The sequence below is a fragment of the Zonotrichia albicollis genome, chromosome 2, assembly GCF_047830755.1.
Source record: "Zonotrichia albicollis isolate bZonAlb1 chromosome 2, bZonAlb1.hap1, whole genome shotgun sequence".
In the NCBI taxonomy this organism is placed as follows: Eukaryota; Metazoa; Chordata; class Aves; order Passeriformes; family Passerellidae; genus Zonotrichia; species Zonotrichia albicollis.
Genome location: NC_133820.1, coordinates 102,692,007 through 102,708,547, shown reverse-complemented (window position 1 = coordinate 102,708,547; position 16,541 = coordinate 102,692,007). Strand labels below are relative to the sequence as shown.

At 36.8% G+C, this 16,541-nt stretch overlaps 1 protein-coding gene across 9 annotated transcripts in view; it reads right to left on the bottom strand.

The window, feature by feature from the left end:
• Positions 1 to 16,313, bottom strand: part of CCDC138 (coiled-coil domain containing 138) — a 32,449-nt gene extending 16,136 nt beyond the window's left edge. Inside the window, exons 1-12 of one of the 9 annotated variants that reach the window (XM_074535896.1) lie at positions 15,502 to 16,306; positions 13,384 to 13,444; positions 12,630 to 12,708; positions 11,792 to 11,871; positions 10,966 to 11,150; positions 9,798 to 9,956; positions 8,554 to 8,673; positions 7,044 to 7,121; positions 6,855 to 6,965; positions 4,545 to 4,706; positions 3,709 to 3,825; positions 2,239 to 2,434 (exon numbers count right to left, since the gene is read on the bottom strand). In XM_074535896.1, the coding sequence (XP_074391997.1) occupies positions 2,239 to 2,434; positions 3,709 to 3,825; positions 4,545 to 4,706; positions 6,855 to 6,965; positions 7,044 to 7,121; positions 8,554 to 8,673; positions 9,798 to 9,956; positions 10,966 to 11,150; positions 11,792 to 11,871; positions 12,630 to 12,708; positions 13,384 to 13,444; positions 15,502 to 15,570 (1,417 nt within the window). In that variant the 5' untranslated portion in view covers positions 15,571 to 16,306. Of the gene's footprint in view, positions 1 to 2,238; positions 2,435 to 3,708; positions 3,826 to 4,544; positions 4,707 to 6,854; positions 6,966 to 7,043; positions 7,122 to 8,553; positions 8,674 to 9,797; positions 9,957 to 10,965; positions 11,151 to 11,791; positions 11,908 to 12,629; positions 12,709 to 13,383; positions 13,445 to 15,501 lie in introns of all 9 variants that reach the window. The other 8 variants (XM_074535895.1, XM_074535899.1, XM_074535897.1 and 5 more) reach the window with 8 other exon arrangements.
• Positions 16,314 to 16,541: the final 228 nt, after the last annotated feature.

The window sequence follows — 16,541 nt, the reverse complement described above, 5'->3', positions numbered from 1 at the left end:
CTATCTGACAGCTACCATGGCAGATACACACTTAAAAGTTAAACAGCTGAAAATACTAAATTTACTTTTTATTTGAAGATGCCCTCTGCCTATTTGTATTCCTTAACAATCCATTGTGAGTGGAGAAAAAGATTATCTACAATTCATATATTTAAGAAAAATATACTTACAAATGTAAAGTCCTGCAAATATTTTGTTAAAGAGGAAAAAAAAAAAACAAACTCGCATAGTTTGAGACAATGTTGGTTTGAACATCTGGGAAACCTCTATTAAGGGAGTCAGTGGCTGATTTGTCTGAGTGAGGGGAATTATTTTCATGAGAGCAACTACTCCCATTCCTTCTCTAAAAAGCTGTATATTTCAGTATAAACATTTTATATTCTCATCCATTTGGAGAAATTATACAAAGGATGTAGATTAAGTGAACCAATCTATTTTCTTAACTTCTTAACCTGCTGTCAAATCTTCCTCGGTATCTTGGTATTGCATTGATCATCTGGAGCACAGAAAATTAAGCAGAAGGAAACAAGTTATCCTACTGCATAAGTTTAACTAGGGTGCCATCTGCTGGCTACTGACATTTTGAAGGAATGAGGACATATGTTCCAACCAAATCTGCTATTTTATCACCACATCATTAGTGCCATGTGGTCAGAGTGATCAAAATTCATATAATTCATACATGGTGATATCTGACATATGTTTAACAACAGATCATATTTTCTGTGCTACAGCAGCCAGCAGTACAAAGCAACCATGAAAAGCTAAACTGATTCATTCTAATAAGGAGTGTTCATCTGCTTAGGGAAAATCAGTCTCTGCAATGACTAGATTTTTATTTCAATTCTTCTTGCATTGTTTTTATCAAACATTCCTAGAATGTGAGTATCAATTTGAGACTAATTATCACGCTTCACCCAAATATGTTGACTGAAATAGTTCCCTCCAACAGCTGGAACACTGTGTTAGTTCATAAATGATGTCAGGATGGTCTTCCACCATGTTTTATTCCTGTGAGTATTAACTATAAATACTCACAATATAAATATTGCACAGGTCATTAAGCATAAAAAGATACTAATCTGCTTAAACATCTAAACTAGAAGCACAACTTCCATGAATAAAAACTCTATTCATTACTTATGCATTTAAAATATTTGGCATTCCTGTTTTGTGTCAATCAGGGTGCCACAGATAGTAGCAATTTTGTGATGTGGATCTCTGCTATCTAAGAATTGCCCCCAAACCTAACATATTTCATGGAGGAGACTAAAAAAATCAGATGCCAAAAGCAGGCATCTGATTTTGACATTTTTGCATGGTATGTCAGGAGTACCTTGAAAATTAACATCTCTGTAACCTGTATCAATGTCTTCATGTTACTGACAAAAGAAATGTGTTACTTGTAAAGATATTTTAAAATACAAACCATTCTGAGGAAAAATGATAGCAAAAATGGAAACAGGAATAATTCAAGTTGGCATCTAGTCCAACCTTCCTGACAAAAGCAGAACCTTCTCTGAGGTTAGGTTAGATTGCTCAGTTGTAACTCCACTAAAAAATTACTTGCTATCAAAATGATCCATGCTTTTAGATTGTCTTTGAAAAGGGAAAATAAGTGGTTGATACCACAAAGAGTTGGAAAAGGGTGATAGAGATGTTTGTTCCTATGCTATCCGTGTAAAATTTATTCTTGCAGAAAGCCCCGGTTATGCAGACACACAGTACTGCTGAGTTGGTGCAGGTAAGCAGCAATCACATCTTACACCTGCTCTTAATGGTATTTACTTTTCTGTCTGACTTCCATAAAAAAGGATCTGCAACACCTTGTTCCCTGTTTCTCCTGAAGAAAGATAAGACATTAAAACTGAAGGCAGCAGTTAAAAAATCAGCTGAGAGAAGAGTTCTTATTCTTTGAGTTGTATTTTTCACATCTTTTCTCACGCTGTTCAGACACAATCTGATTTGTGTAATCTTGCAGTGTCTACTTTGAAACCTTTATCTTCTCCCCCCTCTTCATAATGCTGACTTGTCAAGTCATCATACTGACAAAAACGCAAATTCTAACATAAAATGAATAATAGCAAGATTTATACTTGTATATTTTGCTTCACAATACCCAAGTAAAATCACTTTTCACTAATAAAGCATAATAGACTCCACAGTATCATTAAAATGCTTTTAGTCAGGCATCTGACTGAAACAGATAAATTAATGTAAAAAAAAATCTTGACCTACCTTGTTTCACTGTTTTAAGCACAATCAAAGTTGACAGAAACCTCAGAGGCATACAGAAACTCTTGAAGAAAGCTGCTGACTTTGATTTACTTTCTGTAGGCTGTTCAGAAGAACTCTGTGGGTTTCCCTTACTCACTATGCCTTTGAAGATATCTTCACCAAGTCTCCTCATGGTTGATCTCATTGCTGTGTGCTGCTTCAAACAGTGCATGTAGTTAGTGCAAACACTACAACTTGACATACATATGTTCTCCATGCAATTAAACATTAAATTGCAAATGCTTTGACCATGTATAGGAATATAATCAGTACAGGAGATACTGCTTTGTTTCAAAAGCTGTTGAACAATATTAACATGGTGCCTTATCAACACACACTTCAGCAAGAGACTAATTAGTGAGGGTCCTGGATACTCTGATGTTATTTAAGTTGCCTCTGGTTCCAGAAAAAGCTGCTCCAGTCAAATCAATTTTGTAAGCTTGCCTGAAGTTATGTCCTTTAAAAGCATGTACAGAATCAAGGTCTAAATACGAAGCTGGAAAACACTGTAGAGGTAACATCTACTAGATTTTCATCATAAACTCTATAGAAATATTTCCACAGAATCAAACTACACAATATGCTTGTTTAAAATATAGTCACTTATTAGAACTAAACCAAACATCTTACTATTGTATTGAATTTAAACTGAGGATATTTACAAAGTTTCTAGCATTTGAACATTGACAGCACTCTGCTGGGTCTTTACAGTATGACAACTGTCTTTACAGTATGACAAACTTTACAGTATGACAACTGTCTTTTTCTTTATTATATTGCTAAATATTTTCTTATGGCAGTCTGGTCAAAAAGAGCAGGGAATGTCTTCTGGTTAGACACCAAGCAGAGGACAGAAAAACCAAAATTTCTTTACAGTATGACAACTGTCTTTACAGTATGACAAACTTTACAGTATGACAACTGTCTTTTTCTTTATTATATTGCTAAATATTTTCTTATGGCAGTCTGGTCAAAAAGAGCAAGGAATGTCTTCTGGTTAGACACCAAGCAGAGGACAGAAAAACCAAAATTTCTTCACCGCTTTGCCACTCACTTCCATCACTTTCAACAAATCTCATTCTCATAAATGACACACTATGAAATAACTGCCTTCTCTAGTGCAAGCTTTGCTAATACATATGCAAAAATAGAACTTCAGACGTGCTTAGACAACACAAAAGAGATCACATACATAGGGAAACTACATTTAAATACACAGTGCAAAATTTAAATTTAACTTGCAGGCGAATTTATTTTTCATTTGCCGCTTTCTGTGGTCAACACTATGAATTTATGTTTTACAAAGACAGCAGTTTCTTTTCTATATGCTACCTGAAAATATCCATTTTTCCTATGTATTTAATATGTAAAATCATTTAATATCTTCCATGATTTTTTTAAAATATACTGCAGGATGACTACTTGTTTTACCTGTGTATCAGTGTCTAACTGTCTTATAGACCAGTAAATAAATTTAATCACAGGCACGTGCAGTTTAGGATTCACATATGGCATCCACTGGAGTTGCTCAGCAGCTACAGGCAAAAGCTGCAAAAATATACAAAAATAGAATTACATGCAGTATATGAACTATTTTCTAAAAACAAACAAACTTCCTAACTTTCTCTTGGAGGTTATCAGATTACATATGCAAATGTTTCTGGGCAGATCCAGTACAGCTAACAGAATTATATGCATACAGAGATGTTAAATTTTACATAGGTTTACATGTGGGAGTAGAGATACATGTGATCTCAATCTCATGTAAATCCAATCACAGTGGCTACAAATCTTTTATATAATAAATAAATATAACAAAGTGAATTTTCTGAATACCTCACTGATTTCTAAATCTTGGTATCACAAGAAAAAACAACAGAGGTGTTGAAATACAGCATAGCATCACCTTTTATTGGTGATAAATTGAAATTTTAATATCTAAATAGGCATAAAAATATTTTAAATTTGACTTGTTGATCTCCTTAAAACAATGCATCACACATAAAACACATGACAAGCTACCACCACACAGAAGTCACTTGAAATAAAATGCTGAAGCTCTTAGGTTGAGACAGGATATCACTTTTTATTAAAAATTATCTGTATGCTTTACAAATGAAAAATTATCTATTATATATCACTGCTGCAGTGAGAATACTGACTTACTAACAATTCTTTTGTTTTAATTACATGATGACCTGTTATACTCTCAGAATCATTTAAAACACAGTGAAATTAACACAAGCACACAACCCAAACCCCTTTACCTTCATACACTTTTCCTGAGTACAGGAGTTCTTTGAGCTCTGGGTAACCCTAGGTTTATGACTGTCCTCTCTCTCTTGTGTGTTTATTTTGCTAAGATGCTGGTCAGAGATCCAATCCATAAGGTAAGTTAAGAGCTCATAGACTTGTGAATTCAATGGTAGCTGCAATATATTCACATCATCAGATATTTCAGCTTTCAATTTAATGCTTTTTCTAAGCTAAAACAGTAACAGACTGAAATACATGACAGTACATTAGCTATGAAATATTATGCATAATAGAAAGGATAAGAATTTTATGCCTGATAAAATCTGAGAGGTAAGTTACTGTAGTGTGAGCTTGTGGAAAATGTATTCAAGCAGACAGTGATCTTGAACAGGCCATGTGTGCTCTGCTGCCCTGGTACCTAGGGTTTGAGAAGCCTGCATAGCATGAATGGAACTGTACCTTACAGCACCTCTGGGAAAGGTAAACTGCAGGCAGATCAAAGGTGGGAGGGTGGCAGTCCTGCCTGGGAGACCCCTGTACATCAAGGAGTCAGAGACCCACACCACAGGCAGCTCGAGCAGTGCAGCCTGTGCTGTGCTGCACAGACAACCAACTGCACAGTTTATCCTGTGCCTGGCTGCAGGGTAAACTCAGGCAGCTCCCTCTTGGTACTGCTGATCCTGCCTGGCCTTGGCCTTGTCTAAAAGGGCAACAAGTTCTTCTCCCATTAATGTCCTTCATGAACAGAGTTGTTTTCTTGCAAGATATGTAAAATGATATATATGTTGTGTGGCCAAAAAGGAGGGGCTTTTCTCAATGGACAGGCTCTGCTCAGCACGCCCTGGGAAAAGTCCACCAGGGCTCCATTTGATGCTGCACAAACACAATATTCCCAGCATCTAAAGAGACACAAGATTTGCTCACTCCCCATATTCCTCCTCTTACTCTGTCTTATTTTAATAGCCATTTAATGAAGCCATTTGTTGTCAGCCTTTCTTACAAAGATCCAGAAGGAACCCTGCAGTGTTTTTTTCTCTTTCTCTCACACTTCACTCCCCTGTGCAAAACAAACATCTATAGTGATGATTTCTTGGTGTGAAAAACATATGCCCATAATTTCTTTTGTACTTGATGAAATGGTAGTAAAACAGCTTGCAAAAAAATTCATACAGAATCACTACACTTTATAATTCTGGACAAATGAAATACAGGAGAAAACAAGTCTTTTAAGTCCTTCACTTTAAAGGGTGTGAGAAATTCTTATTTCAATATACTAGACCTACTTTGTTTCATTTCATGAAATCCACTGTTGATAATTTAACTGGGTAACTAGTATTGTTTAAAAAAAGAACAAAGATTTAATGAAACTCTCATCTTGGCTCTACTACATTGCAATTAAATACTCTACAAAAGAAATCCAGAGATCCCTGAAGACAGACTGCATGAACAATTCCCTAAAGACATCAGAACTTTTCTTCTATTTACCTTCAGATAACTCTTTTCCTCTTCACTCAGAACTATAACTACTGACACTATTTGTATTTCATGTGCAACGAAGTATGCTAAAACCTATATGGAGAGAATTTGTTTGCTATATGTGGACAGCACAATCACTGTAGAGCAATTAGATAGGGTGGTGTGAATATCTTTCTCATTTCACAGTTCACCTCTAGCTGGAAAAAAAAGCATAACCAGCTGGGAGATGTTGGCAAAGTAATACCATAAATGGAACAACAGGGAGACAGAAAGAATTTCAATAAGTGATGTAAGAAGGATTTTTAAGGAAAAAAGGTGATTGTTTTGGAACTGTGAATGAACACTGCATTTAATCTCAGTCCTTCACTAAAGATTATTTCTCAAAAACATAGTAATAGTATACCACTTTTGGTTTAGAAGATTAAGTTCTTTATTGGATACTTCTGAAAGACTACTTTTTACCTGGTGTTAGTCATAAGGATAGTGCTGTACTGTAGCAGTAACCAGAATGAGTCTAAGATGTGTTCTGATGCACCAAAAGAAACCTGTGTCAGTGGATGCAGGTTATAATTCTAATTGGCAGATGAAAGATAACATGATTTGAGGAGAAAAACTTGTCATATAAAGAAAAATATACACATACACAATATGAAATGCAAGACACATTTTTAGCAACAAAGTTAACTCTTTGTTAAGTATGGGTTTTCCCCCAGTATAATCTATTTCTCTTCTTAAAGTACCTCATAAAATGCTACATTTTGCAATTTCTAGCAGATGCAGAGAAAATGTTACACTGCCTAATATCTTCCAAATGAAAACATTCAAGACTTCTGCTTAATTCTTACCGTAGCAGTTCTTGATTTTGCCATCACTTTTTCCTGTTTCACAGGTTTGCCTTCGTTCATCACTTGACACAAATCATTACATTTCCATACCTTTGAAAATTCATGCTTCCTCTAAACAAAATATAACAATGAATTATATTTCACTGGTTACCTATTATAAAAGCAGGTACATGTAAGAACAAACCTTACTTGCAGATTTTCTAAACGAGCTTTTGCTTTTCGTGCTTGACCTTCCAACTTCTTGTTCAACTCAGTTACATCACTTAACTGAAAGGAGAAAATATTAAACTGTCTGTAAATTCAAAACTCACACCTTGACTTAATTATCACACTGAAGTAACTTAATTTTGCTGAGCAGCTAAATTATTTAAGTTTTTTCTTATTATCATGAAAAGTGATAGAAACAAAATCATCATTCACTTGCCCCAACAAATTACAGAATCATAGACTGGTTGAGATTTGAGAGCACCTCTGGAAGACACCTGGTCCAACCCTCAGCTCAAGCTGGGCCAGGAAGAAGTGTCAGTGTAGTGCTTATGTCTGGCTGCTATGTCCAGACAGATTTTGAATAGTTCCAAGGCATTAGACCCTTATCACCTCTGTGGTGATAAGATAAATAAGGATAAGTTCCAGGATAAATAAGACAGCAGCAGTATCTCTGCAGTCCAATCTTTCAGAGTGCAGGGGAAGAATAAGCACTACAATGGCACTCTTAGATATACATGCACTTCACATTTGATTACTTATCATGAAGGAGTGACAAAAATGCACAAATTCAAGAATGTTAATCATAGTCTTGTTAATGGGGAAGGTGGTTACTGACCATGCTAAAAAAACAGTTTGCTTGGTGAGAAAAGATCAGGAAAACTGCAACCTCTATTTAAATAAACAAAACCCCATGCTTTCTCCATACAACAATAAACAGCATGATCATCACAGAAGCCCTCAGTTTGCACAGAAATGCAAAGATTTTACAGTGAGAGGAAATAATGAGACGGATGGGTTGCATCAGAACCATCAACATTCTAGAAGTTAGGTCTGAGGTCTTTCCCTTCTTAAGGGAAAGAATAAGGCTCTGCTGTAGATTTTTATTGTATTCAGATCATCAGAATATTAATTAGGTCAATGAATAAACAATGCTCAAATAATTAAGGTAATTTGTGTATCACCATTTTAGATCAGACTTAACAGTCAAGTGAGACAAATTCCTACTCTATGCATTACTATGAAACACACCATTCTAGTTTACAAATTGAGAAAATATTGCCTTCATTAAAATTTGCAAAAATAACTGAAAATACTGATCAAACATTAAGTTAGAAATAAACTTTCTACTTTTTATTTAATAGAATCAGCATAGCAATTTGGCACAAATCTCCACAGGGTGGATTCCATTATGTCCATTTATATTCCATATAAAATACTTTCTCTCCATCCACTCTCAATGGACTTTCCCTTCCTAATAAGTAGCTGTAGCTAGTGAGTCAGTAGAATAAATCCTACTTCTTTTTTATACTGCAAAAGATCAGAAAGGCTAAATTTCAAGTACTAGAAACAGGTGAGAAAAATATTTTCAGTCATTCATACAATTCTTGACTTAGAGAAACAAAAGGTCAGAAATTTTGCAAACTCAAGCTGCTCAAATATTTGTTGACTCTAACTTGTAGAATTATTTATGACAGGAAATAATAAAGTTTACCTGCTTTCTTAAAGAGTCATTCACATCCCTCAAGCTGTCATATGACGACTTCAGCCTCCTGTTTTCTTTAGTTATTTCTCTCAAGGCTTCTGTCAGCTGCTTAACTTCTGCCTCATGTTGCTGTAGAAATATCAAATTTAAGAACATGTTTTAAAAGAGACTATTCAAGAAACAAGAAGTTCCAGTTTAGTGCTAAAAGAGTTGGACAAACTTTCTAATATGAATTTCTTCATGTCCAAATTTACATGTTTAGTCAGCAGGGAGAAAAACAAGCTCTGTACTGCCTATTAAGAAGGATCTATACAGAAACTGAGAGCAACATACACAGCCTGTAGCTCCTATTGCTGCCTATTCTACCCAGACCAACTATATACATGTATATTTCTCAAACAATTCAGATGGGGAAAGTGTTTATGAACTAAAATCAGTGACAAAGCTTTTACTTAAAGCTCACTCTCCCAAATATTTACAAAAAGTTGTGACTGTGTTTTGGGCCTTACCCTGAATCACACAGAGAAACTAATCCTATGCCTTGTTGAGAGGTTTAGGACACAAACATATGAATTATAAAATACAATCTACATATTTACTGTCATTCAACTCTTATTCCTTAAGTTTCTTTTATATTTAATCTTCTCTGGACCTTCGATTTAAGTACCTCAGATTTGGTAAAATAGCAAGGTTTTATTTTACTGGAAATATTCTAGCTTCCATTTCCCTCCTTCCATGAATTCACTCTTCTTCACTACTTTTGCTTTCCACACCCCCAAAGTCAGGCTGGTGTTCCTCCAAAATTTTTGAGTCTTTGTGTGCTAGTACCCTCTGCAATAGGTGTTATGTCAGAAGATCTCAATGTGTCTTAAATCATTCCCAAGGAAATCCACTGCAACTACAGCTAATGCAAAGATACTCATTTAACTTAGACACAATTACAGACAGACCACATTTTTCCTCTAATATTGCTTACATAGCTTTCACTGTTTTACAAAAAAAATTACCTCCTTTTTCTAACTGGTAACTGTAAAATGTACTACATATCAGACAAGTAAATGCACCATTCTGAAAAAGAAGTCATACAAAAACTCTAGCAATATTGTTCAGTACTTTTTATTTAAATCTTTCATTTGGGGATTTCAAGGACTTCAAAGAAATAAGCAGGATTTCCAGCAAACATGTCATGGCTTAAGATAACTACAAATTAGTTCAAGCGCATATAGAGCAATAACTATCATTAATTATTTCACCTCTTTTATAGCTGCAATTTTTGTGTGAACTTCTTCCTCAACACCTCTTATTTTAGCCAAAGCTGCTTCATGTTGAAAAAACAATGTTTCTTGTTCTGTTAGAGAACGCTCTCGTTTCTGCAGCTGCAGAGCATACTCCTGCTGTGCTGAACTTTCTCTCTGTATCAAGAAAAAAAATGTTAAGTTACTTTAAATACGCATGTGAAGTGTTCCCAAATTATGCTGAATTTAAAATTTTGTCCCAGAGATATGTTTAGCTCTTTGTGAAATTATAGTTACACAAGAGCGTATTGATACAAAGTATCCTGGCAGCCACCTCTGTTCAGTTTCCTCCCACATTAACCCAAAGACCTCCATGGGCATTGGAATTGCTCAGCCTCCCAAAATGCAAAATTTAACCCTACATTGTTGCTCCAGAAAATTAAACTTTGGCTTTTGTTTCTAAAATATTTGGATAATGGTATTAACTGTAAGACAGAATAGAGTCTGATGTGACTGTGTGTTGAACACCAGATTAATGATATTGTTTCTTCAACTAGTGAGAAGCATCCCTGAAAAAGCGGTGAAGAAAAAAAAGATATATAAAATTATTTTTATCTCATATACTGGAAAAGACAATTATGGCAGGGAATGCAGCAGAAACTTAGGAACTATTACAGAGTAAAATCATATAGAAGGCTCTTTTATTAGTAGCCTAAACCTGCTGGAGATGAGCTGGTGGGATGAGCAGAGGGATTTGGAGGAGGCCATGAGGCCAAGTGCTTTGGAATGCCTAGAGTCAGGAGAACAGTTTTAGATGTTCTCAAGAGAAGCACTGGTTGTGAGTGCTTCCCTCTACACACACAGTGTGTCAGGAGACAGTCTTGGATGTAGAAACACAGTTCCAGCTCCCTCAAGCTGAATCTGCCCACCTACCCATCTACCTGGTCTACCCATAACTCAAGCCAAAGCACCATTACTGAATCACTGAATTAATCAAAGGGAAGAGGAAGATAGAGAAACAGATTTAGTATATAAGTAACTGTGATTAATATAAATTAATAGTAAAAAATAATAATTTAATATATAAGTAAGTTTTACTATATAAGTATTTTCAGTTTTCTTTCTCAAAAGTGAGAATATTCATAGTGTTATTCAACAAAAATTTGAAGGTGATTCCAGTTCCTACCTGGAGCTTCTGATGTATGACAAATAATTCATCATAAATCTGACTGATGTGAGGTGGTATTAAACCTTGCCTATTGCATGCCTGAGCACCAGTTCCATGCACAATTTTCTTTAACAAACCATGGTTGATAATTTGGTCTGTATTTTCTTGAGTATTTGCAGCCAAATGAGATGGTAAAGTGAGGCCTGTGGACAGGATAAAAAATGCATTTTACATTAAAAAATCAGACCTAGCTAAATATTGATATGATTATTGTACTAAACCAGTAAAAATGTGTTCTAGGAATTCAGAGTTACAAGTACAGAGAGAGATGTATCAAAATGTGAAAGTAATCTAAAGAATTACAGAGATTTGATCCAAGTTCTTGTTCCATGATTTATTCAAACTGACCAAGAATCAACAGTTTTTCAAGTAAAACTATGCCCTCCACTGCAATATAGAAATCCCAGAGATATCTGTATGGAATCTGTACACAGACTGAATCATGTCACCAAAATCTCCTATAATTTTTGTAAGGGCTTCAGGTAAGTGATCTGCTGCTGATTAGACCTTAGGGTGACATCTAAGTAAACAGGACAAGACTTAAGAAACTACTGGATGCCACATGAGAAAATAACATTAGTATTGCTTCAAGCATGTCTGAACCTCCTAAAATAATTCTAAAGAAAGAACTCATGTGAAAGCTAAAATCCCCACATTAAAATACCTTTTAAGTGAGTAGTGTATTTCTGAACTGAACAGAAATACATTTACTAGGAAGTTTTTAAAGTTACATGTTATACTTCACAGAGAGTTGTAAGAATGTATAGAATTAAATTTTTATTACCTGCTCCCGTGTATATAGCGGTATTTTGAACTGCATCAGTTTCAGAGCAAATAATGCTGTCTTCTTCTATGTCTAGACCACTTGAACCACAAAAATAATCTTGCTCATGATCAAAACTAAAAGTACAAAAGAGCACTAACTTTAAATTACTCAATTCCTTTCTAACATCATACATAACACAGACTGAAACAAGTCTATATAAAAAGGCAAATATTGCTTAATGTAAGACTTTGATATTTTACTGATAACAAATAGCAGAGTTAAATCATTTGGATGAAAGGCATTGTTACTCACAAATCTCAACCACAGAAATTACATGTTGCTGACTTAAGAGTTGTTACAATAACTAGGCTTTTCACACTGTAAGCACATGTAAGTAACAGGTAAAACCAGCACTCTTCTCTTACCACAAACCACCAAATTCCCAGAGAACTAAAAATACAACTCCCCTTTTTAAGTTGTATTTTCCTATTTGGTGTAAAATAGCCTTTAAAAGAGATTTCTGGGCATTTGGAATTATCTCTAAATAAACATAAATGTGCTTATCAGTCTGGGCTATTCACTTTCCTCCTAGTTAATTTTTTATCACCTAGTTAAGTTCACGTCATTCCTGTATTCCCTTAGCAATTCCAACATACACAGATTAGATTAGAAAGTGAAACAATATTCCTCATCAAAATCAGCATCCTCATGGATCACATAAATTAGCTACAAACAGTTCTTTACTTAACAAGAAAACAAGAAGCTTAAAGCAACTTTTACACTGTCCAAATACATCTGTTTTATCTCTGCTTTTATGAGGGAAAAAAGAAAAAGGAGAAATAAAACCACCTCCTACCAATCACAGTTTTTCAAACTTTTCTGGAAATCACTAGATCTGATGCTCTTCTCTCTTCCAGCTTCAGTAAATTCTGACTCTAAGGAACAATTTGATAAAGAAATAGTTATATTTTTCAGTGAGCTGTCAGTGCCACCTGAAATATATAAAATTGCAACAACTTTATTTCACATTTGAGAAGCTGACATTAAGAAATCAATAAGGACTTATTAGAAGTACTTGCCATGTAGTCCATGTAGGTTTAAGAACCAAAACCACCATTGATGCAGCCCAATGAATTATGAACTTAACTACAACAGCTTAAGGCATAGTAAGAATTATTTGGCTTTCACACGATTTGTCTTTCTGAAATTTTAGAGCTTGTCTGCCTATGGAAATTTTTCTGTCACTGAAATCTGACAAATAACCAGCTGTCTCCATGCTCCAGTTTCTGAAAGAGACCAAATGTGTTCTAGATATTAAACATTTATGTATCTTTAAATTAAAGCTAAACACATGCATTATGAAGTAAACTGCTACAACTAACTCAAGCAGGACTTAAAGACAAACAGGCCGTGAACCATTGCTCCAAAACATCCTTTGCACTCTTTACTTGTCATAATTCCCAGGCTGGCTCCCAGGTATCACAATGCCCTGATCAAGATTACCTATCTATTTAAAATGAGAAAATACAAAACTAAATAAATTTGGGAACAACGCAGCTTTAGTATGTTTTCCCTGTAAAAGATATCAAAGCACCATTGCTTGGTATTACCTTTGTAAACTAGGGAGCTTCTGCTTTTACATTTGGTATGCAATGCTCCTGAGAGGCAATCCTATAAGAAAGCACAAACCCACTGCAGTCTAGTCAGAGTTTTCATGGGAAAAGTATGTTACAACTTACTGGTTTAATGGTTAAACTGTCACACTTTGTGAAATAATTCTTACTACATACTACTGGCTTTCAAAAGAGAGAGGGTTTTCTAAATACATAAATGTAAATGGTTCTCATATCAACATAAAGAAGCAAATATATTCTCTGCAGTCTAATAACAAAATACTTTTAGTGTTCTATGTTAAAATATTTGAGAAACTATAAAGCACTATGAAGACAGTAATACAAAATAAAGGCATGAAAGTAGAATTAGGTAATAATGGAAACAGTGCCATCTACCTTCATATCTAGGCTTTTTATGCCAAAGTTTCCTGCTCTTCTTTTTCTTACTAATTTATAAGTACACACTAAAAAAGTGAATGACAGATATTTTAGGCTACAACCAAAATCAATTAAATGTATATTACAAAATATCAGACTCAAGGCAGCTCTCATGTTCTTACATGTTTCACTGCATCTCTCTGCCATGTTATAGATCAAGTGATCAACTGCTGTATTTTCCTACCCTTGAATGACCACTTTTTAATGAAATAACAAAACACACAAACACATGTAACATTTCTTCCTTGCAAGCATTAAGGTCTCAGCAAGAGTCTTCTAAAAATAAGTTTTTAAAATTACTTTTCTTTAAGGTAGAGTTCTGTAGTTCAAACCAGAATATTCCCCAAGAAAATTTTCCCAGAGAATCTAGATCGAATGCTATTGAAGTTGCAAATGCTTCAGCAGGAAGCATTTTTAGATCAATTTTAGATCAAAATCTTCACATCACCTTTGAGATGGCTCCTGATCCTAAACTGGCATGATACTAAGAAAAAAAAGGCTGGGTTTTGTATTCATTGATGATTCCCAGGACTAACTCAGTATCCCAATCCAACTACGTACCTAACTCAATTTCAATCTCCCCAGGCTTTGCTTGCATGTGGGTATTTTTCCACTATATTACTTCCCCTTGCAGCAGGAGTCTGAGCACTTAAAGCCTTTTATCCCCCAGACACACTGGAAGCATTTGACCCAGGGAATACAGATGCACAAAAACAACAGCCAAGATTTGTTTCACTGAAAGATAAGCAAAATTCAGGCAAAATAAAAGTGCCTGGCCAGCATGTATTCCTTCTACTGAATATCAAAGGCTTTTGAAACTCCATCATGGGGGAAGGGTCTTTGCTGTTGAATTTTTAGGTAGATCAGTTTCGACTTGTCAGCACAAGTAATAAAAAGAAAGGAACCACAATACAGTTCCTTCATTCATCTGAGTGCAAAGAATCCAGCCTTCTCCGGTGTAAAATAACACTGCCATACCTTGGCAAGGGACTGATACCCACCAAAATTAACCGTCTGGTCACTGCAGCAGTCTCTAAAAAACCATGGGTTTGATTCCTGATTGACTAGATACGGAACAATTTCCCGCTCTCTAACAACAGAGCTAATCACGAAGGTAAACAAAGAAAACCCAAAAAACAACAACAACAAAAAATCACAACACATCTAATGCATTCTAAGTAAGGCTGTCAATTACTGGGGCAATAAAAAAAAACAAAAACTCATTTTTCTTATTATTTATATTTCATACAAGGTTAATATACTCCTAAGAGGATTCATTCACATATTTTCTCACTCAACTGGCAGGGACTAGGTCTTAGGCAAAAACTGCATAGCTAAACCGTGTCTTGGTACCGCATAGAATCTAGAATTGCAATTTCCAGCGAAACGTCCTGCTCACAGAAAGACGACTCTTCAGCACCTCGGCTCTAAGGCAACCACTGCGTGGGGTCAGGGATAGGAGCAGCAGGAGCCCGTAAGGTCCTCAGCTCTGTTCAAACCCCACTTTGGTCCCGCACTGGGTACGCGGCAGCACGGCGCTCACAATGGACCCCGAGGCAGCGGACAGGCCCCCCACCCTCCATCTCTCCGAACGCTCCAGGGACGCGGCGAGGAGGAAATGGCTTTTTTGTGCCGCCTTCTCCTCCCCACGGGCCGCCCGCCCCGGCCCCGTCTCACCCCCACGGGCCCCTGCGGGCAGCGCCGCTGCAGCGCCGGGGCGGAGCGACGGGGACCCGGGCCCGCCATGGCGGCACCGCCGCGCTCGAACCAACCGCCAGGAGCCGCGCAGGCGCACTCGGGGCCGCGGGCGGTGCCGGCCCGGGCGGGCACAGCCGGGCAGGGCAGGGGCAGCCGCCGCCATGGGCCTGGCGGGGCGGGCACACAGCGTCGTCATCAGCATCGTCATCAACAAACACACCGCTCCTCTCACTCCGGCACAGCACGTCCGACCCTCGAACGAACAGCACCCTGGCAACTGGACCACTCAGCGCCACCCTCTTAACACCACCAGTGACGGTTATCCCAACACAGGCCTGGGTCCCTCATTCCAATGCCAATCAGCCTTTCTGGGAAGAAATTGCTCCTGCTGCCCTCCCAAAACCTGCGCTCGGTAAGTCTGTCACCTGTTGGCTTGTCGCTGGTTGCCTGGGAGAAGAGGCCGAACCAGCCCCAGCTCCAGCCAGCTGAGTGAGTGTAGAGAGGGGTACAGTCCCTGAGGACACCTGAAGACATATTACTGCCATCCTTTGAAAATAAACTCCCCAAATAACGCAAATCTAAATGTGTATTGCCCAGAGCAGAGGTGTAGACTGTAAGTTTAAATACACCCTGTGTTTACCCATGCATACTCACTCTTGACAGGCAAAGTGGTAAAAGGTACGAGCACGCTGGAGTACACAAGCTGGAGCCTGCAGCAAGGTCAGAGAAGTTGGCCACAGCTAATAAACACTGAACAGAGTCAGAAGGTTATACTTAATGTATGTCAGGTAAAATCCCAATGTTAACTAGATGTCTTTCATTAAGCCAAGTGCCTTAGTAATAGTTTAAGTAAAAAAAAGTTGGCATATTGCTCTTACACAACATTGATCAATCATTTAAAAACTATGCAGACAGAATAAATCAACATCTACCTGACTCAGCCTGCTTTCTGCACACTGCAATACCTATTAACTTTCAAAGGCCTTCAGTGTACTGTCCAGCAATCTGCATCTATCATC